This window comes from Rhinichthys klamathensis, unplaced genomic scaffold (genome assembly GCF_029890125.1).
Source record: "Rhinichthys klamathensis goyatoka isolate OS25496 unplaced genomic scaffold, OSU_Roscu_1.1 h1tg000035l_1, whole genome shotgun sequence".
In the NCBI taxonomy this organism is placed as follows: domain Eukaryota; kingdom Metazoa; phylum Chordata; class Actinopteri; order Cypriniformes; family Leuciscidae; genus Rhinichthys; species Rhinichthys klamathensis.
The window spans coordinates 4,948,843-4,970,779 of NW_026606583.1; the positions used below are offsets into that span (position 1 = coordinate 4,948,843).

At 36.0% G+C, this 21,937-nt stretch overlaps 2 protein-coding genes across 3 annotated transcripts; one reads left to right on the forward strand and one right to left on the reverse strand.

The window, feature by feature from the left end:
- Positions 1-1,499: 1,499 nt before the first annotated feature.
- On the reverse strand, positions 1,500-9,765 carry lgi1b (leucine-rich, glioma inactivated 1b). Of its 2 annotated transcripts, XM_056245972.1 has the most exons (9): positions 9,684-9,765; positions 7,018-7,359; positions 6,780-6,851; positions 5,957-6,028; positions 5,794-5,865; positions 4,986-5,057; positions 4,722-4,891; positions 3,203-3,367; positions 1,500-2,648 (listed from the first exon to the last, which is right to left on the reverse strand). In XM_056245972.1, exons 2-9 carry the CDS (start codon positions 7,206-7,208, stop codon positions 1,831-1,833), a joined length of 1,632 nt encoding a protein of 543 aa, XP_056101947.1. In that variant the 5' UTR covers positions 7,209-7,359; positions 9,684-9,765; the 3' UTR covers positions 1,500-1,830. The 2 variants fall into 2 exon arrangements, with proteins under 2 accessions (XP_056101947.1, XP_056101946.1); XM_056245971.1 differs by lacking the exon at positions 9,684-9,765 and having other exon boundaries at positions 7,018-7,439.
- Positions 8,519-21,623, forward strand: fra10ac1 (FRA10A associated CGG repeat 1). Its single transcript, XM_056245983.1, has 14 exons — positions 8,519-8,619; positions 10,008-10,087; positions 10,644-10,736; positions 10,837-10,882; positions 11,438-11,514; positions 11,711-11,794; positions 11,886-11,970; positions 12,739-12,784; positions 18,603-18,716; positions 20,204-20,246; positions 20,329-20,465; positions 20,786-20,830; positions 21,176-21,266; positions 21,396-21,623. The coding sequence occupies exons 1-14, from the start codon at positions 8,581-8,583 to the stop codon at positions 21,436-21,438; spliced, it is 1,023 nt and encodes a 340-aa protein (XP_056101958.1). The 5' UTR covers positions 8,519-8,580; the 3' UTR covers positions 21,439-21,623.
- Positions 21,624-21,937: the final 314 nt, after the last annotated feature.

The following is a 21,937-nucleotide window of genomic DNA, read 5'->3' on the forward strand; positions in this document are numbered from 1 at the left end:
TTTTTTTATTAATTTCCTTTACTTGTAGTAAAGTATTATTTTATATATTATACTCTCCTTTTCTATATCTACACTGTAAAAAATCCTATGACAAATAAGTTATGACAACATGTTTTTGCATTGCTTTAACGCATCAAAATAAGTTAAGCAATTTTCAACTTATTTTATAAGTTATACAATATAAGTCAGTTTAATGTAATTTAAGTTGAAATGACATAAACATCCAAGTTGATTGTTTTAAAAATTTAAGGCAGCAATACAGTGTATATTTGTTAAAAAAATGTTATACTATATGTTGGAAATGACTATTGTCATGTTCATTGTTTGTAATGTGAGTAGCATTTAAATAATAAATAAATCATTTTGAATTTGATCATTTAAATTGATAAAATATATGGTCTATGCAACAAAGATTTTTCCTCACAAACAGAGTAAAATAAATAACTTTTAAATTACTCCATAACATTCACCCTGTCAAATCTTTTCTGAAGAAAACTTTTCCGATCTGATTTTGACACTTGTTCCTTTTGTCAGAATGACAGTGAAACACTTCTTCATTTGTTTTAGTCGTTCAATTATACTTTTCAGCTCTGGAGAGATGTTGGTTTGTCTTTGTTAGTTTTATCTTACAAGGATTGTTATTGTTAAACAATCTGTTATTTTTGGATTTTTTTGAAGCGGATACAAATGCTTTATAAACCCAATTCTCTTTCTATGTAGATTTTATATTATAAATGTACATTTTAAAATTGTAAACCTATTTTTATTAGTATTCTTACAAGAGATAAAACATTATTTACTTACAATTTCACACTAGCTTAACAAAAAAGCTCTGAGAACTTTTTACTGTATTCATTGTGTATTTTTTATTAATTTGTGTAATGCCCTTTGTTCCTTTTTTAGTTACTGTCTGTATGGTATCGGTCGTTCGTTTTCTTTATTCTCTCTATTGGTGTTATTCTTAATTATTATGTTCTAATTTTGTTGTACCACAGTGTAACCAAATAATAAAGCATAAAAAAATTATTTTGAATTCAGTGAATAAATTATCGAACACTTATGCTTATTACATGGGAGCCTGTTCAGGTCATATTTCACTAATACATCTTAATGAAAACAACACATTTTAGGACCATATCTTGTTTCTTTGATTTTAATGAAAAATATGGCCATAGACATAATTTTGGCAGGTTTCATGGATGCGATTTACCCTCATATTATGCTTCCCACTATACGCAAAATTCATGCATTACGACAAAACAGACTCACGTTTTTTTTTAAGGTTTTATTAGTTCTAACATAAAAAAAACAAGTACTGACAACTAACCTTTCTTCCCACAGTTACTTTTCCTCAAGAGTTGAGCTAAATCTAAGTTTATTGCAATCTCATTAATAAAAGAAGTTGTTGAGTCAAGACAAGTTTCAAATCCATCACATCCAATGTGGTTAAACTGGTCGGTTTTGTTTAAAAAAGTTAAAAATGGCTTTTTACATCACTGTAAAAATGTAAACAGTTTATTTGGCAGATTGTTATCACGTCAACAGCTAACTGATTTGACCTTTGTTGTTTCCTTGTTATACCTCTTTAGTGACTACACGGCAAAGCATGAGAATACGTTAACAATAGCTTTTGTTGAAAAGGACAACAAAAACAGGAAAAATGAAAAGTGCAGAACAGATGGTGACAACAGAGAAAGACACAAAGGGGGCGTTTCTAGAGAGGCATTCATCTGGAATTATTATTATTAGCGCTAGGCTAGATCATGCATGTGTTTTCACAACAGGCTCGGCTGAGCCAGGATCTGGTTCTCTGCGCGTTCGACTGGCACACTAACTGCTCAGGTCGATCATCAAGTGCTCGTAAATCTGTGTCTTCCCTTTAAAGCTGGAAGCCAGCAGGAACTCTCTGTTGTCAATGGACACCAGCGAGAATGCCCTCGGCGCCTGGACGTTGAGCTCCTGGAAGTGCACGAACTGGCTCTTCTTGGTGTCCCACTGATAGACCTGGGTTAGAGAGTAGTCGCTGCCTAGGATGGCGTACTGCCAGTTGCCGATGGAGACGGGCTGGAAGATCATGGAACCCCGCGAGGGCATTGTCTGTATCTCTGTGAACATAGCGCCGTCCCACTTCATCACCTTGGAGTCGCCGATGAAGCGCGTCAGACAGACAAACAGCTCCCCCTTCACCTTGAAGTGTTTGACGGCATAGACGTCCTCCATCTCTGGAATGTCCGTCCGTCTGTCGAACTGCATCTGGCTTCTGCTCCACTGGTAGATAACAGGCCGCTGTGAGCTGCTAGACAAAATAAGATGGGGTTTGCCGGCGATATCAAGGTACTCGACGTCCGTGTCCCGATACCAGGGATGGAGAGACTGGTGCGAGTAGAAGCCATTGCCGTTCCACTTGTACACCGTTGTGGAGCCAGCCTTCGAGCTGTCCGCTATCACGAAGTAGAACTCGCCTTCCACGCGGAAAGTCTCAATGTCGTTGGGCTTCCTGATTTTCAGGATGTCGATGTCCTGGATTTTGATGAATTTATTGGCAGAGCTGTCCCTTTTGTAAATGTGAGAGCCACCGAAAAGTTGAGCGACTATAATGAAAAGGTGGTCTTCGATGACCATTGGCTTGCACACGACCGTGGAAGTGCCTGTAATGACAAAAATGCATTAAAGTTCCCCCAAAAATGAAAATTCTGTCAATAATTTCTCACCCTCGTGTCGTTTCAAACCCGTAAGACTTTTGTTCATCTTCGGAACACAAATAGAGATATTTTTTATGAAATCTGAGAGCTTTCTGTCCCTATATTGACAGCTACGCAACTACCACTTTGACACACACTTCAAAAAGTTCATTAAGAGATCGTAAAACTATATGAATTGAGAGGTTTAGTCCAAATTTTCTGAAGAGACACGATCTGTAGCTGTCAATGGAGGGACAGAAAGCTCTCAGATTTCATCAAAAAGATCTCTATTTGTGTTCCGAAGATGAACGAAAGTCTTGTGGGTCTTCTGAATAATTAATGACAGAATTTTCTTTCTTGGGTGAACAAACCCTTTAAAATTCAATTCATTCAATCAGTCTCTAAATTCAAATGGACATTTGTAACCCCTTTTTGTGGCTTTGCGATTGAGGCATGTGCTGGTGCTGTCGGGCCAGAACAGCATTGCACTCTGGGTAGGAGGTGTGATGTGTGATGCTCACTCTCTATGGTGTCATAAGCTCTGAACTCCATGTTGACGTGGTCCCATTCCAAAAAGCTGCATTTCCCAGAGAAAGGCTGGGCATATACGACATACTGATCATTCCCAAATGTAAAGGACTCCACAGATATGGACTCAAATACAAGGGTTTTCTTTAAAGCAAACTCTGCAACAAACAAACAAAGATTAAGACAAAGAAAAAGCGTTTAAGCCTTTCTTACTTATCTCCATCACTGAAAAATGTATTAATAACTCTGATCTCAATTGCTTGATTGTTTATATCGTTGCCATATGTAAACCATCCTGTCTCCAAGCTGCTAAATGTGGACAATTATGCATTTAGGTATAATAAACATTAACATCATGCTTATCTGTAAAGCTGCTTTGAAACAATGTCTATTATGAAAAGCACATAAAAAACGACTTTGGCAGTCATTCATTCATTTTGTTTCGTGGCTTTTAGGTCATGTTTCCCAGCCTTTCCATATAGCCAAAGAAGTATTAACAACTCCAACTTGCAATATACTATAAATATATCCAGTGCTATCCTCATACATGCTGTACAGTGCACTCACATAAAGCAATAAATACTGCAGGATATAGTAATTAATACTGTTTTGAAACAATGTGTATTGTGAAAAGCCCAAATATACAAATAACATGCTTGTTAGCGCTGAGGCTAATGGACGATATATTAGCCAGGCCAATTAATCACATGATATTTGGTCATTCTGGGATTATCAGCCTATAACTGTATAATAATTGAAATAATTATTTACAATTTGCAGTGTTGGGGAGTAACTAGTTACATAGTTACGTAATTTAATTACAAAATAAATGACTGAGAAAAAATGTGTAATTAAATTACAGTTACTTATGAAAATGTTAACGATTACAAAGGGGGTTACATCTGAATATTTTCTGTAAAAATCTAGGATATGTTGAATAATATTAATTTGTTGCTTTGCCTGTTTTTGATGTGCACGATGCCTCCTGCTATTTAAAGGCCGTTTAGTAAAGCGATGCGATTCTGATGCTTTTGATTGGTTGATGGCGAGTGATAAAAATGCGTACCAGTGCTGGAAATTAGAAAAGTAATCAAAAATCAATCAGCTCCATTACTAAATAGTTATATTACTTATTACAATTTTAAAAAGGGTAATCCGTAACCTATTACATTTCCAAAGAAACCTTCCAAACACCGACATTTAGCAGTTTAGCATTGTTATCAATAAATTGCACTGCAAAAATCAGCCACCCTGCTCTCTAGATACACCTCAGTCACCAATGGCCACTATTTGAAGCTTTCGAGATCTAAACATACTCTTGTACTTACACATTGCCAACTTTACATTCACTGTCTTTCGGGAAAATTAAAATTGCTGGGGAATAAACACATTTTTAAGGTGAATATGTAATCCTTTTATTGTGAATGCCTTTTTATTTATCTCCATAAGCATTTCAGCAGACATGAGGGATCAGCTAATTTCAAAAGCCAGGACAGTCCAGCACAAAATTACCTGCTGTAATGCAGTCGAAGGACTGAGGCACAAGGTCATTGATCTTCTTGCCTTGATAGGCTGAAGGTCCACTGCAGTGTAGCTGGTCCACCGTTGCATTAGTGCTGTACATCCATTCCACCAGCCACTTCAACTTACAGTCACAACTGAACATGTTTCCTCTGAGATCCCTGCTCAATGGATTTACAGATGACATTTCAAATCACCTTTTTTTCTGGTATATTATATTACGAGAATGATGGACTTGAGTGGTCGAATACATACACTTTTGTTAAGGCATCCATTCCTTTGAAAATATCTTTGGGCAACGTCTCAAGATTATTGTAGGCAAGACTCCTAACAAACAAAAACATTTGTTAACACGACTACTGCACGTATTAATCTTAGTTCATTTTAATTTGAACATTAATTACTATGTTTTTAAGATCAAAAGTTGTATCTGTTAACATTAGTTAATGCACTGCGAACTAACATGAACATTATTATGTTAATTGATGCAATAATCAATGTCAACAAAAGAGAACATATTGTAAGATTACGGTATTACGAACTCTAGCATAATACCATATATTTAAATAAAACAATAATATAGTAATATATACACCACCGTTCAAAAGTTTGTGATCTGTACGATTTTTTTATGTTTTGAAAGAAGTGTCTTATCCTCACCAAGGCTGCTTTTGTTTGATACAAAATACAGTATAAACTGTAATATTGTGAAATTCTATTCCAGTTTTAAAGAACTGTTTTCTTTTTGAACATATTTTAAAATGTAATTTATTGCTATGATGCAAAGCTGAATTTTCAGCATCGTTACTCTGATCTTCAGTGTCACATGATTCATCAGAAATCATAATATATTTCCAATAGAAAACAGTGATTTTAAATTGTAATAATATTTCACAATATTACTGTTTTTACTGTATTTTGGATCAAATAAATGCATCCTTGGTGAGCATAAGAGACTTCTTTTAATATACATGCATATATATATATATATATATATATATATATATATAAATACATATATATTTATATATATATATATAATAAAAACTTTAAATATACTCACAGGTGTATGAGAGATTTCAAACCTCTAAAGGCATGGGGTGAAATCGACTCAATTTTGTTGTTTTCAATAAATCTGAAAAAGAGTGTTGCATTTATAGTAAATCGGAGTGATAATCTAAAATGATTGAATGATGAGAGTTTCGAACACAATAAATCAAACTCACAGATATTCCAGATGTGGCAGGCCTTGGAAAGCATCTTCGTCGATGAAGTCAAAAGAATTGGCTGTAAACAATCTAGGAAATCATGGAACACACAAAACAGTTTCAATGGTTTCAGAGTTTGAATCGCTGCATATTTTAAGCAATGGCATTTCTTAACACAATAACTACACCAACAAAATATTTATAAACACAAATATTTTCATATTAGGCTGGTGTTTAGCCCATGACAATAAGTTCCATCCGGAGGAAGACAAAATAACAATAGCATTCTTTTTCTCCATGCATGCATACCTTTCTGTTTTTAATTATATTGCTGAAACTCCACTTTAGTCTAGCATATGAAATGACACCCAACCAAAGACTGGTATTTTCAATCAGACCTAACACAGGGTGTAAAAGATAAAAGACTGGTCATATTTTGCATAATAGTGCCAAATCCAGCAGTCAGATTTGCATTTTCTTTTGTGCGAGTTTACATTTACATAGAAACGCATTACTTGCTGCCTTCAAGCCTTTTCCGATGTTCATTTCAAAGGTTGTGTGTTTTATAAACTAGGAGCAAGACGGTGTGATATTTAGAAGACCGAGATTTTCTTATTTGCTTATCACGAGGACAGGGCCATGTCCCTCACAGAGCAGCTGCATTGCATAATATTCACAGCAATTTAAAGGCTTTGAGAAATTAGACACGCTGAAGAATGTCCCCAAAATGGGGGGCGGGCTGTAATTGCTTAGAACAAACATTGGACCACTTAACATGGTGATCACCCCATCCTAATAAAGAATCCACAACAACAACAACTTGACACTAAAAGAAACTCACAGAAGCTGAAGGGATGGAGTGTGGAGAAAGCTTCCCCCTGCAATCTCAGTGAATCCAGACTTCACAAATGATCTGTTAGGAAAAGAATCAAGAACTGTGTGAGCAGGACAAAGATTATACAACAAAACATACAAAGGCTCAGATAGTATATGCATATTCATTATATGCAAACGATTTGCATCTGCATCGTAAATGAATCAGTGCTGCACTTGAATATATGAATGTAAACTGTACTTACAGTGAGACGACATCAGGAGGGAAGCTGTGTGGCACAGATCTCACATTGTCACACAAGGCGTTATCTTTGGTGCACGTGCATCCAGAGGGGCATCTCGGCAGTTTGCCTCTTCTGCTCTCCACGAACACCAGCACCGTGGCGACCCACAGCAGAAAACTGTATCCTCTTATGCTCCTGTTTGCATTTCCCATTCTGTCCCGGTGTGTTCCTGAGTGCCGTGCTGTTTTCGCTGGTGATAAGTGCTGGTCTGCTGGACTGACTGGTCGACTCCCCTCAGTTGTGTCCGTGTGATGAATGTCTATGTCTCAGTGTGGCAGGCGCTCATCCAAGCGATTCGTTCTGCTATAGGGAAGATATCCGAGCGGGCTCAGATTTCCTCTTAGTTACATGCCGATTTGGAAATTAAACATTTTTTTTGTCTAAATAACCGAGAGAGGTAAAAAAAAAAAATAAAAAAAAATAAAAAAAATCAACAGTAACAAAATGAAAGTGGAAAAAAAATCCCTTGGCAACGCGGGCTCGTTTAGATCCTGGGAGAATCCCTCTTTTGCATCATGATACCAGCTGCTATCCAATGGTGTTATTACTGTGAATGCGCATGAACCAAATCCATGAATAAGTGATAGTGAGAATATTCATGAGGCTTTAGAGAGATGCACCTGCGCCCCTCAAGCGATCAGAGAAAGAAATACTATGCTGCTATAGGCTTATTCTTTAATTAAGCATATTTCATATTACATTTAATAAAATGTTATTTAATAATAGCACTATTCAAGCACTGTGGATTGTGCATTATAATAGTAACATATATTATAATAGGTTTCTGCACAATGGATAAATATAAGGTGCTTGAAGAATGCTATATTTAAATTAATTTTATGAAAAGTAATACTGTATATAAATATATAAGAGAGAGAGAGAGAGAGAGAGAGAGAGAGAGAGAGAGAGAGAGAGAGAGAGAGAGAGAGAGAGAGAGAGAGAGAGAATACAGTTACCTATTAAAAGTGTTTTGTGCATCTGTATAATGACTTAAAATTGATCAATAGATGTTTCTTTGTTACATTCACATAGCCATTTGGGAACAGTAAAATGGCTGTCCTGATCACTGCAACTCTTCCAGTGCTTTCATTTTTAGCATTTTTCTGAATAAAAGACCAGTTGTTCTACATGTGAGAAAATGGCACTTCGCCCCCTTACCCCCTCTAATTTCCAGTCACTGAATTTTACACCAATTTCTGATGTAAACAATTGTCTGTTTGAAACAAAGAAAAATTATAATCATATAGCCTACCCAAATCCTGTCACTTTTAAGCAATTTTTACACATTCACATGTAGATCTGTAGTTTTATTCCTAAAATATATAAATAACTATTATTCAGACTCCATTGTAATATAATATTCACACAAATTGAGACAAAGGGATTGGCCTTGATAGTTCCCATCAAAAGCAGCACAACACAAGCATTGTGAAGACGGGAAGACGGGTCTACCTTTGTTTTTACCACGTGGCTTATACGTCATCATTTCGCGCCCGTCGGAGGTTCAGCTGCATGTAAACACAGATGAGCGGCTCGGACAAACCAGCGCTAGACCTTGTTAAGGTAGTTTATAAGTCACAAGTTATGCACAGGAATCTGAAAATTTGGTTTAATTTGCGTTCTTTGTTGTGTTGTGGCAGCTTGTCATGCGTGACGTGAAAGTAAAGGTTACTCATATCGCACAGATGATCCATGCCACATCTTTTCCCTGTATTAATTATAGAACAGAAATGCTCGTGCTTTAAAATGTAGATTGTTTAACACTAATAATAAGTGTTTAATGTGGCTTGTTACCTTGAAGAAAAACATATGTATTCGTTTGCTCAATAAACCTTGTAAAGCATGACATATGAAATAAGTCAGAAACGATATTGTACCTTTAATATATACGTACATGTATAGCATGCATATATTATATGTTGCGGATGTTGTTGTTTACATGGCCAAAAATTAAAATGAAATTCTTATAACATATAACTGAAATCAAATCAAATGATTTTCATAAAGGTATAACACAGTTCTTACACAAAATGAAAATAAATATCAGTTATTAGCTAAATAACTATCAGTAATTAGCATAAACTATGTCTCCCAATAACATGTTTTATAAAGAGAACATACAGATCAAACTGTGGGGGCAAAACATATAATGCCATGCAATACAACGATGATTGACTGAAATTGTTATTATAATTTAAATAAAACTTTCTATATTAAATAACTTATATTATATTATAAATACTATATTAATAAAACTGTGTTAAATGTCACTGCATATTTTGATATGTTGCTCATAAGCATATTTTTTACTATTATTGTTGTTGTTGTTAGTATTAGATAATTCATCATGTTCAAAATTGTTTATTGTAACGATTTTCCTTTTCAGTCTTTGTTGAGAAGCTCATAAGAATGTTTCTTTGTTGCATTCTATGGATTTTTCACATAGCCGTTTGAGAACAGTAAAGCGCCTGTCCTGATCACTGCAACTCCTTCAGTGCTTTCATTTTTACCATTTTTCGAATGAAAGACCAATTGTTCTGGATTTTCTGTCACTGAATCTTTACCGATTTCTGATAAGAACAAGTGTGAATTATGACACAAATAATAAAGGCAGTGTCAGAACTGACCCTCACGTGTTGTGTCCTGCTGCCGTCGACTCTGGGTGTTGTGTTTCCTCTGCTGTGCTGAAGTGGCATCATGGCAGCTGACTCAGTGTATCAAGCACAAGTACTTTCCATCTTTGCTGTGGTCAGCTGGCTCATCTTCCCTTTTCCTCCTGTACTTGTTTAGTATATCACCTGCCACAAATCACCATGTTGGCATTTCACAGATTAACAAATATGTTTAAATGTTGTGCATTAATACCAGGTTATAACCTGCACACTGTTGTTGGTGATTCCATGCATTTTGTGTAATCAGTGTCCCTTTTTTGTGCTATGATAATGTTTTAGGTCCATGGAGGCGGAGGGTATGACTCTGATTTCAGTGATGATGATGGTGGTGGAGGGCAGTCCAAATATGACGACAAAAGGTGAGATTTTGTTTAATATCACTAACAAAAAAATGGTTTTGGGTATCATATATTTCAGCATAGAATAATGGTACTACCATGTTTTTGAACATGTAGATCATGTGGAAATCATGTTTTTTTTAAGTCTTTTCTGCTCACCAATGCTGCATTATTTAATAAAAAATACAGTAAAACCAGTATTATTGTGAAATATTATTACTACTTAAAATAACGCTTTTCTTTTCAAATATATTTTAAAATTTAATTAACTCCTCTTAATGGCTAATCAGCATTAGAATGATTTCTGAAGGATCACGTGACACTGAAGACTGGAGTAATGATGCTGAAAATTCAGCTTTGCCATCACAGGAATAAATTACATTTCAAAATATATTACAATATAAATGTATTATTTTTAAAATGTAATAATATTTCACAATATTACTGTTTTTTACTGTATCTTTGCCTTGGTGAATTTATATACATGTAAGCAACAGCAAATAACGGAATATAATTAGAACGAATGTGATTAATTAGCATTTTAAGTGCTGATCATCTTGTGTGTTTTTGGTTTTAGGGCCGGTGAAAATGAGCTGTTACAGAAGCCATTCCAGAAAGGTCGACACACCAAGGTGGCCCATAAAAATGTTGCTGCCCATGAATGGGACAGGTACTGCTTTTGTCCATCAAAATATCAAAGTATATAGTAAAAATATCAAAGTATATGCTGAATGCTGAAATAAATTTTGCTGGGTTTTTTTTCCTGACAGAGAGGAAGCCAGAAACCGACGGCAACACCTGATATCAATGAACGCTGTATCCGGTCAATGGGTGTTTTTCACAAAATCGTGCGGCACTGGCAGATTTGCAGCTTTTGAAAAGCTCTGCATTTCTTTGTGGCTCATTTTACATTCTATGATTTCATCTCGTTAGACTGAGAGACCGAATGAGACTATGTAATAAAGTTTTGATTAAAATGCATCGTATAAAGGCCCGGTTACACCAAGAACAGTAACTATAAAGGTCACTATATTAGCGTCCGCACCATCGTTCTGTTTATTATAAACACGCTGCGGGTTTGTCATCTGCCACTTTAGAGCTCTTTAAAGCAGGATGGATTCTGATTGGCTGTCAATGTTTTTATCGTTCATCAGCTGGAAAAAAATAGTTCTCGTGATTTCAACTATATAGTTTCTCTGTGCTATCGTTATAGTTGTGGTGTGGACTATATTTAGAACTATATCTTTATTACTATAGTTATCGTTCTTAGTGTGAACGAGCCTGTATATTTGGGAAAGTTTGACCGTAGTAAACAAAGGATAAATATTTTTTCTTCCGAGTGGCAAAAAATCCTTAACAGTATTTTGTGAGTTTGAACGTCACAAGAAGTTTGTCAGCGACTACATTCTGTATTATGGAGGGACGATGGAGGAACTCAGACGATCCACGTGAGCAATTTACTTAATCTGCCTTTTATAGAAACACTGTCACTCTCATGAAAACTACTGAACATTTGAAGTTTGCAGTTTTTCTAATATGAAATATATGATGAATACAGTTAAGTGGTGCAGCTTCAGCTTTAGTTTTATTTCAGGTTAGATGCTTTGATAGATGCTGATTGGAAGTGTGTGTTTCCATACGCAGGTCTAGAGATAAGACAGATCTGGATGTGGTGAAAGAGAACCACCGTTTCCTGTGGAGAGAGGAGGATGAGGAGGATATGACATGGTATCTCTATTTTTTATTTATTTTAATCTTGACCGTTGTTCTTAACCTCTGCACAGTCTCCCTAAGACACATTTTCTGAACCCTTTTATAGGGAGCAAGAGCTCGCAAAGAAGTACTACGATAAGCTATTCAAGGAGTACTGTATCGCAGACCTTAGCAGATACAAAGAAAATAAGGTTTGCCTGTTCATTTTTAACCCTGTAAAGCCTGATGTATGACATAAAAGTCTGAAAAGTTTGCATTACTGTAATGTGTTTTATGTTTTGTATCATATTTGATTCACCAGGCTCATATAGTATGATATAGTGAAAATATGGAGCTCACACTTCAATTCAAAAACACCTCAATTTTATTCAGAAGCCCTAAAATATGCAATTTGACGCAGTTGTTATTATTAATTATATAGCCAAAAATTGAAAAAGATGAAATTCTGATAGCTTGTAATGTGAATCAATTACATTTTTTTAACACTATTGCATATTTACATAAAATGCATGTAAATATCAGTTGTTTACAAATGATATGTTTTAAGATATTTAAATGCTTAGTTTTATGATCAAAGCTCTGTAGTTTTAATTGTGGAGGCAAAACATATAATACAATACAATCAATGATGATTGAGAGATTAATAAATAAACGTTCCTCGAAAGCCTGTTGTATGATATTTGATTCTGGTGTTCAAGTGTTCATCTTGAAATATTACTAACAATATAAAGGTTATTTATATTATAGCCTTTAACTTGCTAAAAAAGTATAAACTATCAATCGTTGCTATAGATTGTTCATGTTGATAATTTTGAGGCATTAGAAATTCACAGATCAAATATGATACTACAGGGTTCAATGTTTATAATGTTAAATACTTTTCTGGGCATGTTGTCTTTTAGTATCTTAAATGCTCTTTCGTTTCTTTATTTACTGAATCAAATCTTTTCTGTTACTAGTTTGGATTTCGGTGGCGCATTGAAAATGAAGTAGTATCTGGAAAAGGTAATTCAAAAACAGTTTTCTACTTCTATACTTATATATAAAACTTTTAGGCCTGGTTACACAGACAGGGCTTCGATTAAGCCAGGATTAGGCCTTAGTTAAACTAAGACATTTAAGTAGCTTTAATAAACGTGCCTTAGAAAACACCATTTCTGGTGTACATCTTGAGACAAAACAATTGCACTGACATATTTTAATGTCAGTGAAAGTTGCTTTCAGTTAAAACAGCTCAAACCATGCATTTTAGTCTCAGACTAGGCTCAAGCCTTGTCTGTGAAACCGAGCATTAATATGTTCACATACTTGAAGTACAGTATTCTGGTTGGTTGCATAAAGAACAAAACGGGTCTAAAATTCAGAGCAATATCAAAACAGTACTGTTCTCAGCCACTAGGTGGTGATGCAGTTTTATCTTGTGTGAAATAACATCCTCATCCTGACCATGATCCTGACCAAACCAGGGATGGACTGGGACTGAAAAAACAGCTTTAGTGGGCTGATAAATAGATGTTGCAGAATTGCAAAAAGAAAGCACAGTTAATTTACATAATAAATAAATTATTCAACTTTTACGTAAACTGATCAGATGGTGAAGGCTTGACCATAAATACACTTATTTCCCTCTTTAAAATAGGTATGGGGCACATTTGATTACATTTTTATTTAATTTGAGTAAGTAGTAAATGTTGGAAGATGCCTCATGAATTAGCTTGTTTTTTTGTTCAGGTAAATGTTGACATGTCTTTCCAGAGTAATTTAATATTAGATTATTATTGTTTAGCATATAGAAATTTCTATGACAGTGGCCTAATTGTAAGGTTGTGTTGGGTTTACCTGTGTCATAACAAAAATCAATGGTTTTGTTGTCTCTGGTTCATGGTTCACGGTTATGTTATCTTAGTAGGTAAACAAGGGTGAAGTACGTGTAACAATCATCAAAATTACACAAACAAATAGAGGTCCATGCAGAGGTCCTTAAACGATTGATCATATGGTCACACGCTGTCACGCTTGTATGTTAGAGACTAGCAAAGCATATATTCAAAAATATCCAGCTTTATAATGGGAGTGAATGGTACCATTTTTTGAAGCTCAAAAAAGCACATCCATCCTTCATTACAGTAATCCATACGACTCCAGGGGGTTAATAAAGGCCTCTGAAGTGAAGCATTTTTGGAAGAAAAATATCCATATTTACAACTTTATAAACTATAATACCTGACTTCCGGTAGCGGCTGTACGCGAGTCGAGTTCTGGTGGAAGAGTGACCTCTGACCCAACGCATGACGTATTGAAAAACGTGGAAGCGCAGAGGATAGAGCAAAACAAAACACCAGTCATGAATTAAAGTCTATAATGAGAATTTTTAAAGAGAAATGTCGGAGGAGCTTGAGTTTGTTGCTCAGTCCTATGTGTTTGAACCGCGAGAGGCGTCTACTTTTACCTAATCTTAAGCTACTCCTACATCCTACGTCATACGCCAGAACTCGACTCTCTCATGAACGCGCGGACGGACGTTACCGGAAGCTGATGATTACAGTTTATAAAGTTATAATTATGGATATATTTCTTACAAAAATGCAACGCTTTGCTTCAGAAATCCTTTAAACCCCTGGAGCCGTGTGGATTACTTTTATAATGGATGGATGCGCTTTTTTGGGCTTCAAAAATGGTATTCATTCTCATTATAAAGCTTGGAAAAGCCAGGATATTCTTTAAAGGGGTCCTATTATGCCCTTTTACGAGGTCTTGATTTTGAACGGATTTCATGCACAGACTTTGCAAGCACGGATTTCAGAGTGGTTTGTTTTTTGTTGTTGTAATTTTCTTATACATTTTAGATACATTACACACCATTTAATCATGATATTTGTCTGAAAACTAGGGTAATACAAACAGTAATTGATCACAAAAGCATGGTTAATTTTCCTAAGGGGTGGTGATTCTGAACAGTCTTACAAAAGCAAGAGCTTACAAAAGCTACAGTAAACACTACATCAACACTAATAGTTAGCAGCTGAGCGGAGGCAGGTTGGAAGAAAAGTCTCTCTTTGACAGCGACAACACTATCTTCTCTAACGCAGCTCAACCAGGCCTCGTCCACTTTTCTGTGTTCAGAGGGCGGGGATTATTTAAATGATGTTATGATGACATTAGGATTTCGCAAAGCCCGGAAAAAACGCGTTGTAGACCAAACGAGTCGTTTCCTGTAGTTCTTGGAAAGTGGATTCTGTTAAATAAAATATCTCCCTTTGGATTGGACTTTGAGCTTTGTAACCTTGCAGATCTTTTTTATGCTCAAACAGAAACATTAGTCTGAAGTTAAAAAAGGTGGAAAAGTATTATAGGACCCCTTTAACATAACTTCGATTCTGTTTGGCTGAAAGAAGGAAGTCATATACTCTTAGGATGGCTAGAGGCAGGGTGAGTAAATTATGGGATCATTCAAATTTTAGGGCTAACTTTTAACTTTTAGGATAACTTTAGGGCAAATTGGGCAGTGGATTTCTAGTTCCCAGCATGCTCTGCATAGGACTCTGGATAAGGAGAATAAATGTTGAAATTAAGTATTAATTTGCTTGTTTTTTAGTGAAAGGAACGACCCTTTAGTGTTTAATGCCGTTATGTTTGACATTTTGACAAAGAGTTTCTGTAATGTTGAAATTTTATACCATTGTGTTGAAGAGTAGACTACAATACATGAAGGTAAACACTATTGACTTTAAGCAATGAATTACTTACTTACTTATTCGTTAAATATGCATGCTAAATAAGTTACATTTAGCATGTGCTATGAGACCTGTGGATTTAGATAAGATTAATTGGTTCCAGGGCAACAAATCAAGTAGCTGGCGCTACTTAAAAAATTCTGTTTGTTTAAAATTATTTAGTTCCTCTAACTCAATATATTTTCTTGGTGAAAAGGATTTAATTCAGTTTTCATAACTAATGCAAACGCTTGTGTTCATTTTTTCTTTTTTGTTGTTGTTGACCCAACACATTTTTTTTTAGAGTGAGTGGCATTGGAATTAATGTCAAGCTTTAAAATATTTTTTGCTGAATATTAAATTGCTGAGAAATCTGGGACCCACATGAACGATACGTCGAATCATGCAGCTTAATGAGGAGAGTTTTTTGAAGATCTCACCTTAACAACCACCCACAACATCCTTGCATCATAGTGGCAAGTTTTGCATTGGTAAACGCCTCTCGCATTTTCTTTAGAGAATATGAAACTCATACAGGTCAATGCACATTTCGTTAATATCTCTACCAACTTGTTTGCTCTCCTGCTGAGGGACATTTTAACAGGTCTCTTTAGGAGTTCGTCATGAGGAGTTCCCATCTGCTGGGCATTATTTCACAGTTTAGCATAATAAGGGCTTCCCTGAGACTCCTAATGAGGGCTAACCCTGATGCGTTTTGTCATTTCTCCAAAGACGCTGTTTGTCAGCTTCACTGGCTTTAACAGCTTCAGTGCTGCTCACGCGAGCTTAGTTGCAGAGGCATGTACGTCATCAGAGAAACGGGGTAATGAGGCATCGCATTAACCCTTTAACTTTCAACCCTAAAAACCCTTTTTTCTCTTTAAATGCTTATTATTGGACATATAAAAATGACCTCAAGCTGTTTTTGTCAAAACATGTTTCTATCTAGAAGGTATCTTAACTGCTCGTTAATGCAAATATCTAATCAGCCAATCACATGTGAGCAACTCAATGCATTTAGTCATGTAGACATGGTCAAGACGATCTGCTGAAGTTCAAACTGAGCATCAGAATGGGAAAGAAAGGTGATTTAAGTGGCTTTGAACGTGGCATGGTTGGCATGGCATGGCCAGACGAGCTGGTCTGAGTATTTCAGAAACTGTAAACCCTAGAAATGGTTGTGCATGAAAATCCCAGTAGATCAGCAGAGAAGTGTCCGAAAAACAGAAAATTGAAAATTGCATGGAAAGTATGGAAAATGGTGAGTACCAAAAGCATGGTGAGTATGGAAGCTTGTTTCCACAATGGAATTGCGAAATTAAAAAAGGTAATTGTATCTCACAATTCTGACCTTTTTCTTTTTTTAAACTTGCAATTATTTTTCACAATTCCATGTTTATAACTTGCAGTTCTGACTTTCTTCTATTGTGAGATTAAAAAGTCACAATTACCTTTTTATTTTTTATTCTGTGGCAGAAACAAGCTTCCATAAGTGGGCCATTTTAGACCTGTAGGAATATCTCTTCCTTTGTACAGATTTTCCCCCTCTCAAAGTAAGGTCCATCATACGGCTGAGACATCAATTAAGGGGTTAATCTGCATGTGCAACGTGAGGATGATACCTGAGTCACTCTCTCTGCCGCGAGATCATCTGCCAGCTACGTCAAAGCTCAAGCCTTTCTCAAACTTGCAACATGACGTAATCATTCTAAACAGAGCCAATTTGTATTGCTTTTTCACAGTGTAAATTGGACACATTTTATCAAAGGTCTGGAAATTGCAAAAACATGCTTCCTGTTTCGAGGTCACTTCCAGGATAAGAGTTTTTCTTTCCTAACAAGTTACTGCAAAAACATTTTCCAAGAAACTTATTCACAGAGAGGGATTTCCGTACATAACATACCTGGAAGATCTAAAAATATCAATCTCAGAAATGTGAGTGTTGTAAACTTTAAAGCAATTCACTTTCAAACAGAAGTGTTGTCAGGCTCAGGGCGATTGGCCAAAGCCAATCCAGGCAGCACACTGTCAGAGGTGTGGGAAGCCTGTCAGAAAACCTCCCCGATGACGCACTTTTCTGGAGGATCCCCTTGTAAACCTACCTGGGCTAACGTCAGCCCGATGATATCTGAGGTGAAATGCCAGGCCAAGGTCATAGGAGGAGAGTGGCTTTAGCTCAGTCTGTCTGTCAGTAACGGAGCGCAAAATCAGACGACAGAAGGCATGTAGTAGATTGTGTGCAACAGGTTTTCAGCAAAGTTTTGATCATGTTGATAATTTAGAGGCCTTACACTGTCTACACCAGACATGAGCAGATAGAACCCATTATAATCAGTGATGCTGTCTACACTGGATGTGTCGCGACATGACAAATTCATGACATGACAAATCTATTTCAGATACGGATAACATAATACTTTGAAATCAAATACTTCCCTACTATATAGTAGGCGAAAAACAGTATGCCAGCATACAAAAAACAGCTGGCAAAAAGTCCCCAGATGACATACTACTTCCAACAAAATTCTGAAGTGTGCGTGTGATGGACACTTTACTATCCCATGAGGCCACAACAGAGGATTTATGAATGGCAGTGAAGCAACGCTGTTAGGTTACATGATAATGAGTGTAGTATGTCCGGATTACATTCATACTAGAACGTACGGTTGCACTTTATTTTACAGTATGTGAATTTACAGTGTAGTTCCCTTAGAAAATACTGGGTAATATAAGGTAACTACAGGGTTTAAGGTTAGGTTAAGGAGTAGGTTCAGGATTAGTTCCTAGTGATTACCCAGTTATTGTAATTATTACTATGTATATCACGTGTACATGCGGAACAGGACTGCAAAATAAAGTGCTACCGAACATACTCTTTAACAGTCGTGAAGTAAGTTGAAATTCAAGTGTAGTATCAACTCAGTCAGTATGCGATTTCGGATGCATGGATTTTGCCACGCGTCCAGTGTAGACACGGTGTTAGAAATTTGTAATCAAAAATGATACAGTATGCTTTACTGGGATTGATCATGGTCTACAGTTTATATTCTATCTGTCATGTATGTTCGATGCAACGCAACTCACATGTGGATATATTCTGAATCACACAGGCCAGTTCTTTTGCGGCAACAAGCGCTGTGAGAGTAAGGAGGGTCTGAAGAGCTGGGAGGTGAATTTTGCCTATGTGGAGCAAGAGGAGAAGAGGAACGCCCTGCTGAAACTGCGTGAGTGCCCGAGCTGCGAAACCACGTGGCCGTCTAAACCTTGCATGCTGTAATCCCCTCCGCTCACAGGACACGGGGGTAGAGCCAATCTAATTAGCCTGGATTTAGGGAAGCCCAAGTCTCTATTTGTGAGACTGCCTAGTTATTATAGCATGCTTATTGTTGAATGCTACTTTACCTCAACTGTCTACAGTGCATTAAAATGCCTTTGAAATATTATACTAAATTGGGGTCCAAAAGTCTGAGACCAAAATGAAAATTTATTTCTAAATCTAAATTATACCTGGAAAAAGGTTTTAGCATCCTGATAAAAAGAAAGAAAGATACGTGACCTAACGAGCATAAGAAATGTTACGAAAATATTAATTCTAAATTCAATTTTTCTTTACTTGAACTCTGTTATGAACTACATGATAATTTTTTTCTAGTTCAACTTTTACTCAAATTGTCATGCTGATAATATATTTTATCATATAGCCTGTTAACTGTCAGTGTCCCACAAGTAGGATTTTATTGCCATTTCCCCCCCCCCATCACATATTTTTAGTAATCATCTTAAGTAAATTAGGGGTGGAAATCCCAGGGTACCTCGCGATACGATACACAATACATGGCTCACGATACCGATAATATCAAGATACATCAATTCTGCGATAATCAATATATTGCTAGACAATCCTATGATGATACATCACGATATCTGTAGTGTCTAACTATGAAAACAAAATGCAAGGTGCATGTTTTCTCTCTTTATTCAAGTCCAAAGTATTAGAAAACAGCACTAAAAGTTTTTCAGTCTGTAAATTAGTGATGGCGATGCAAGTGGCTTTGCATGTTTGTAGTATTACCCGTGCACTTTGCTTTTACCAGGCAGTTCTTGTATATTGCATACTCTTTGTCGATTTTGTTTGAGCAGGGAAATCTATTTAGAGTGCCTTATTTTATTCATTAGAATATCGATATATGGCGCCAGTGTGTCGATTCTCGTATTAGCTATCATTGGAAAGCTTAAACACTCAAAATGTATCCTTTGAAACTCGTTTTGAAATTGGACATTGCGTTACCACCGAAACAGCACTTTAATTCCTTTTAACTGGCTCAATTTTTGTGATATCAACTTCAAATTTGGTAAGACGTGCCTTTGATTTTCTAGCGAGTTTAAAGTCCAAATTGTTTTGCAATTGGATAAAATAAAAATGTTTAATTTGCTTACACTTCTGCAATAATCTGCCGAGTGTCCTCTTTTAAAAAAGACACAACTTTAGGTCTTTATTCCAAAGCATTTATGAATTACAACCATTTAAGTTTAGATCGATGCTCAAAACGGTGATGTGACAGTTAACAATTTAAAAAACGGAGAAAATGTGAAAATAATGAAACCCCACTGTAAATAGTTTACTCAGCTTTATTTTTTCCCCAACCGACATTAAGACACTGTTAATGTTGCATTCACTGTTCAATTTTGATATCGTCACATTCTTTTAAAGGTCTGTGTCCAGAGTGTTCATTCAAACTTAACTATCATCACAAGTAAGTACATTCCACCATTACAAACACAATTGAATGTTCAGATATCATTGGACTGGCTGGAAACGCTTAAACTCTATTCCAGGAGAAAAGAAGTAACAGGGAAGAAGATACGGCGATCGAAAGAGAACGTGGACAAGTCACTCTCAAAGAAATCCAAATCGTCCCACTCCAGAAAGAACAAGCGCAAGGACAAGCGCAAACACAAAAAGAGGCGCAAAGGCAAGCACTTTTTCATGGCAGATCAAGCCTCCAAACATTTCCAAGATCCCAAGCTTGTTTGAGCAGGATTCCACTGCATACCTATGCTTAACTTTAACGTATTTTTGTGGCGGTGTTTTGTAGTCTTTAAAAGAGAACATACATGTCATGGATTATGATTTAAAGTATTTTGACACAAAAGTGTTCCTTTCCTAAAGCAGATTAGGACTATTTGCCATCTAATTTTTGTCGCTCCCAAATGAACACAAGGGTTTAAATACTAGGTTTTATATTTGCAAAAGTTGTTTAAAACCAAAACATAAAAAAACACTTCTTTACAGAATACTCGTCTTCAAGTTCAGAGGAGTCTCAGGAGTCAGATAAAGGTATGCTTGCCCCTTTTTGCCCTCATTCCCCTAACAATGATGATTGGCCCTCATGTAGTGCCCTCAGGCAGAGAATGTACTCAGTACACCCTAATAAATATGTTCAGACCTCTAACGGTGTGTTCACATTTGTAGTGTGCTTCGTTTGATCTAGACCAAAAAAAAAAAAAACATTTAATCCTGGTCTGCTTAGCATTTAAACATCGAACCTAAAGGCATAGGGATATGTTCACAACCTGATTGGTCGGCTTTTATTATATTTCATGACGTACAGTAATTTCCTTTACTACAGTAATTTTATCAGGCAAAAATCCTGATATGAGTTTAATGTGGTGTATTTTCCAGATGCAGAAAGTGAGGAGGATGAAGAAGAAGAGGGTCCTTCAGAATCAGAGCACTGGAGAGGTCCAGCTCCCACTGTGGAGGAGAAATCACGGTGCGTATCGACATTATGATGTATTTTACTACGATGGGGAGTCTATACAAGCACGAATGTGGGGAGTGTGTCTGTAAGTCTCTCTAAAACGGTGCACTGACAAACCTGGTGTGTCCGATTCTCTTTCAGGGAGGAAGAGTTTGATGAGTATTTTGAAGACATGTTTCTCTGAGACTACGAAAGGAGGATCCAAAAGAATCCCATTCCTACAGTTTTCTTTTTATACAGATTGATTTTGCTTTTTTTTTTTTAGAAGTACATGGTTTGATTACAATTCAGTGATTGTTATAATTAAACCATTTTTGTTTACATAATTTTCACTGGTCCTCATTTAAGTTGAAATTGCATATGAAGAATTTTATACCGGTACATGTGTTTGTAAAACACATCAGGCCTTATTTAAAAAACATTACTAGAATTAATTGCAATGTAAACTATATATATATATATATATATATATATATATATATATATATACATATATATATACATAAATACATATTAGAGCTGCACGATTCTGGATAAATTTAAACATTAAATTAAATTTGAAATCATTTTTGTTTTTTTGTTTTACTGATTCAATGACTCATAAACACTTCACTTGTTTCATTACTGTATGAATCAGCGTTTTTGAACGAATCTCGAATGAATGGTTTAATGGCAAAAACATT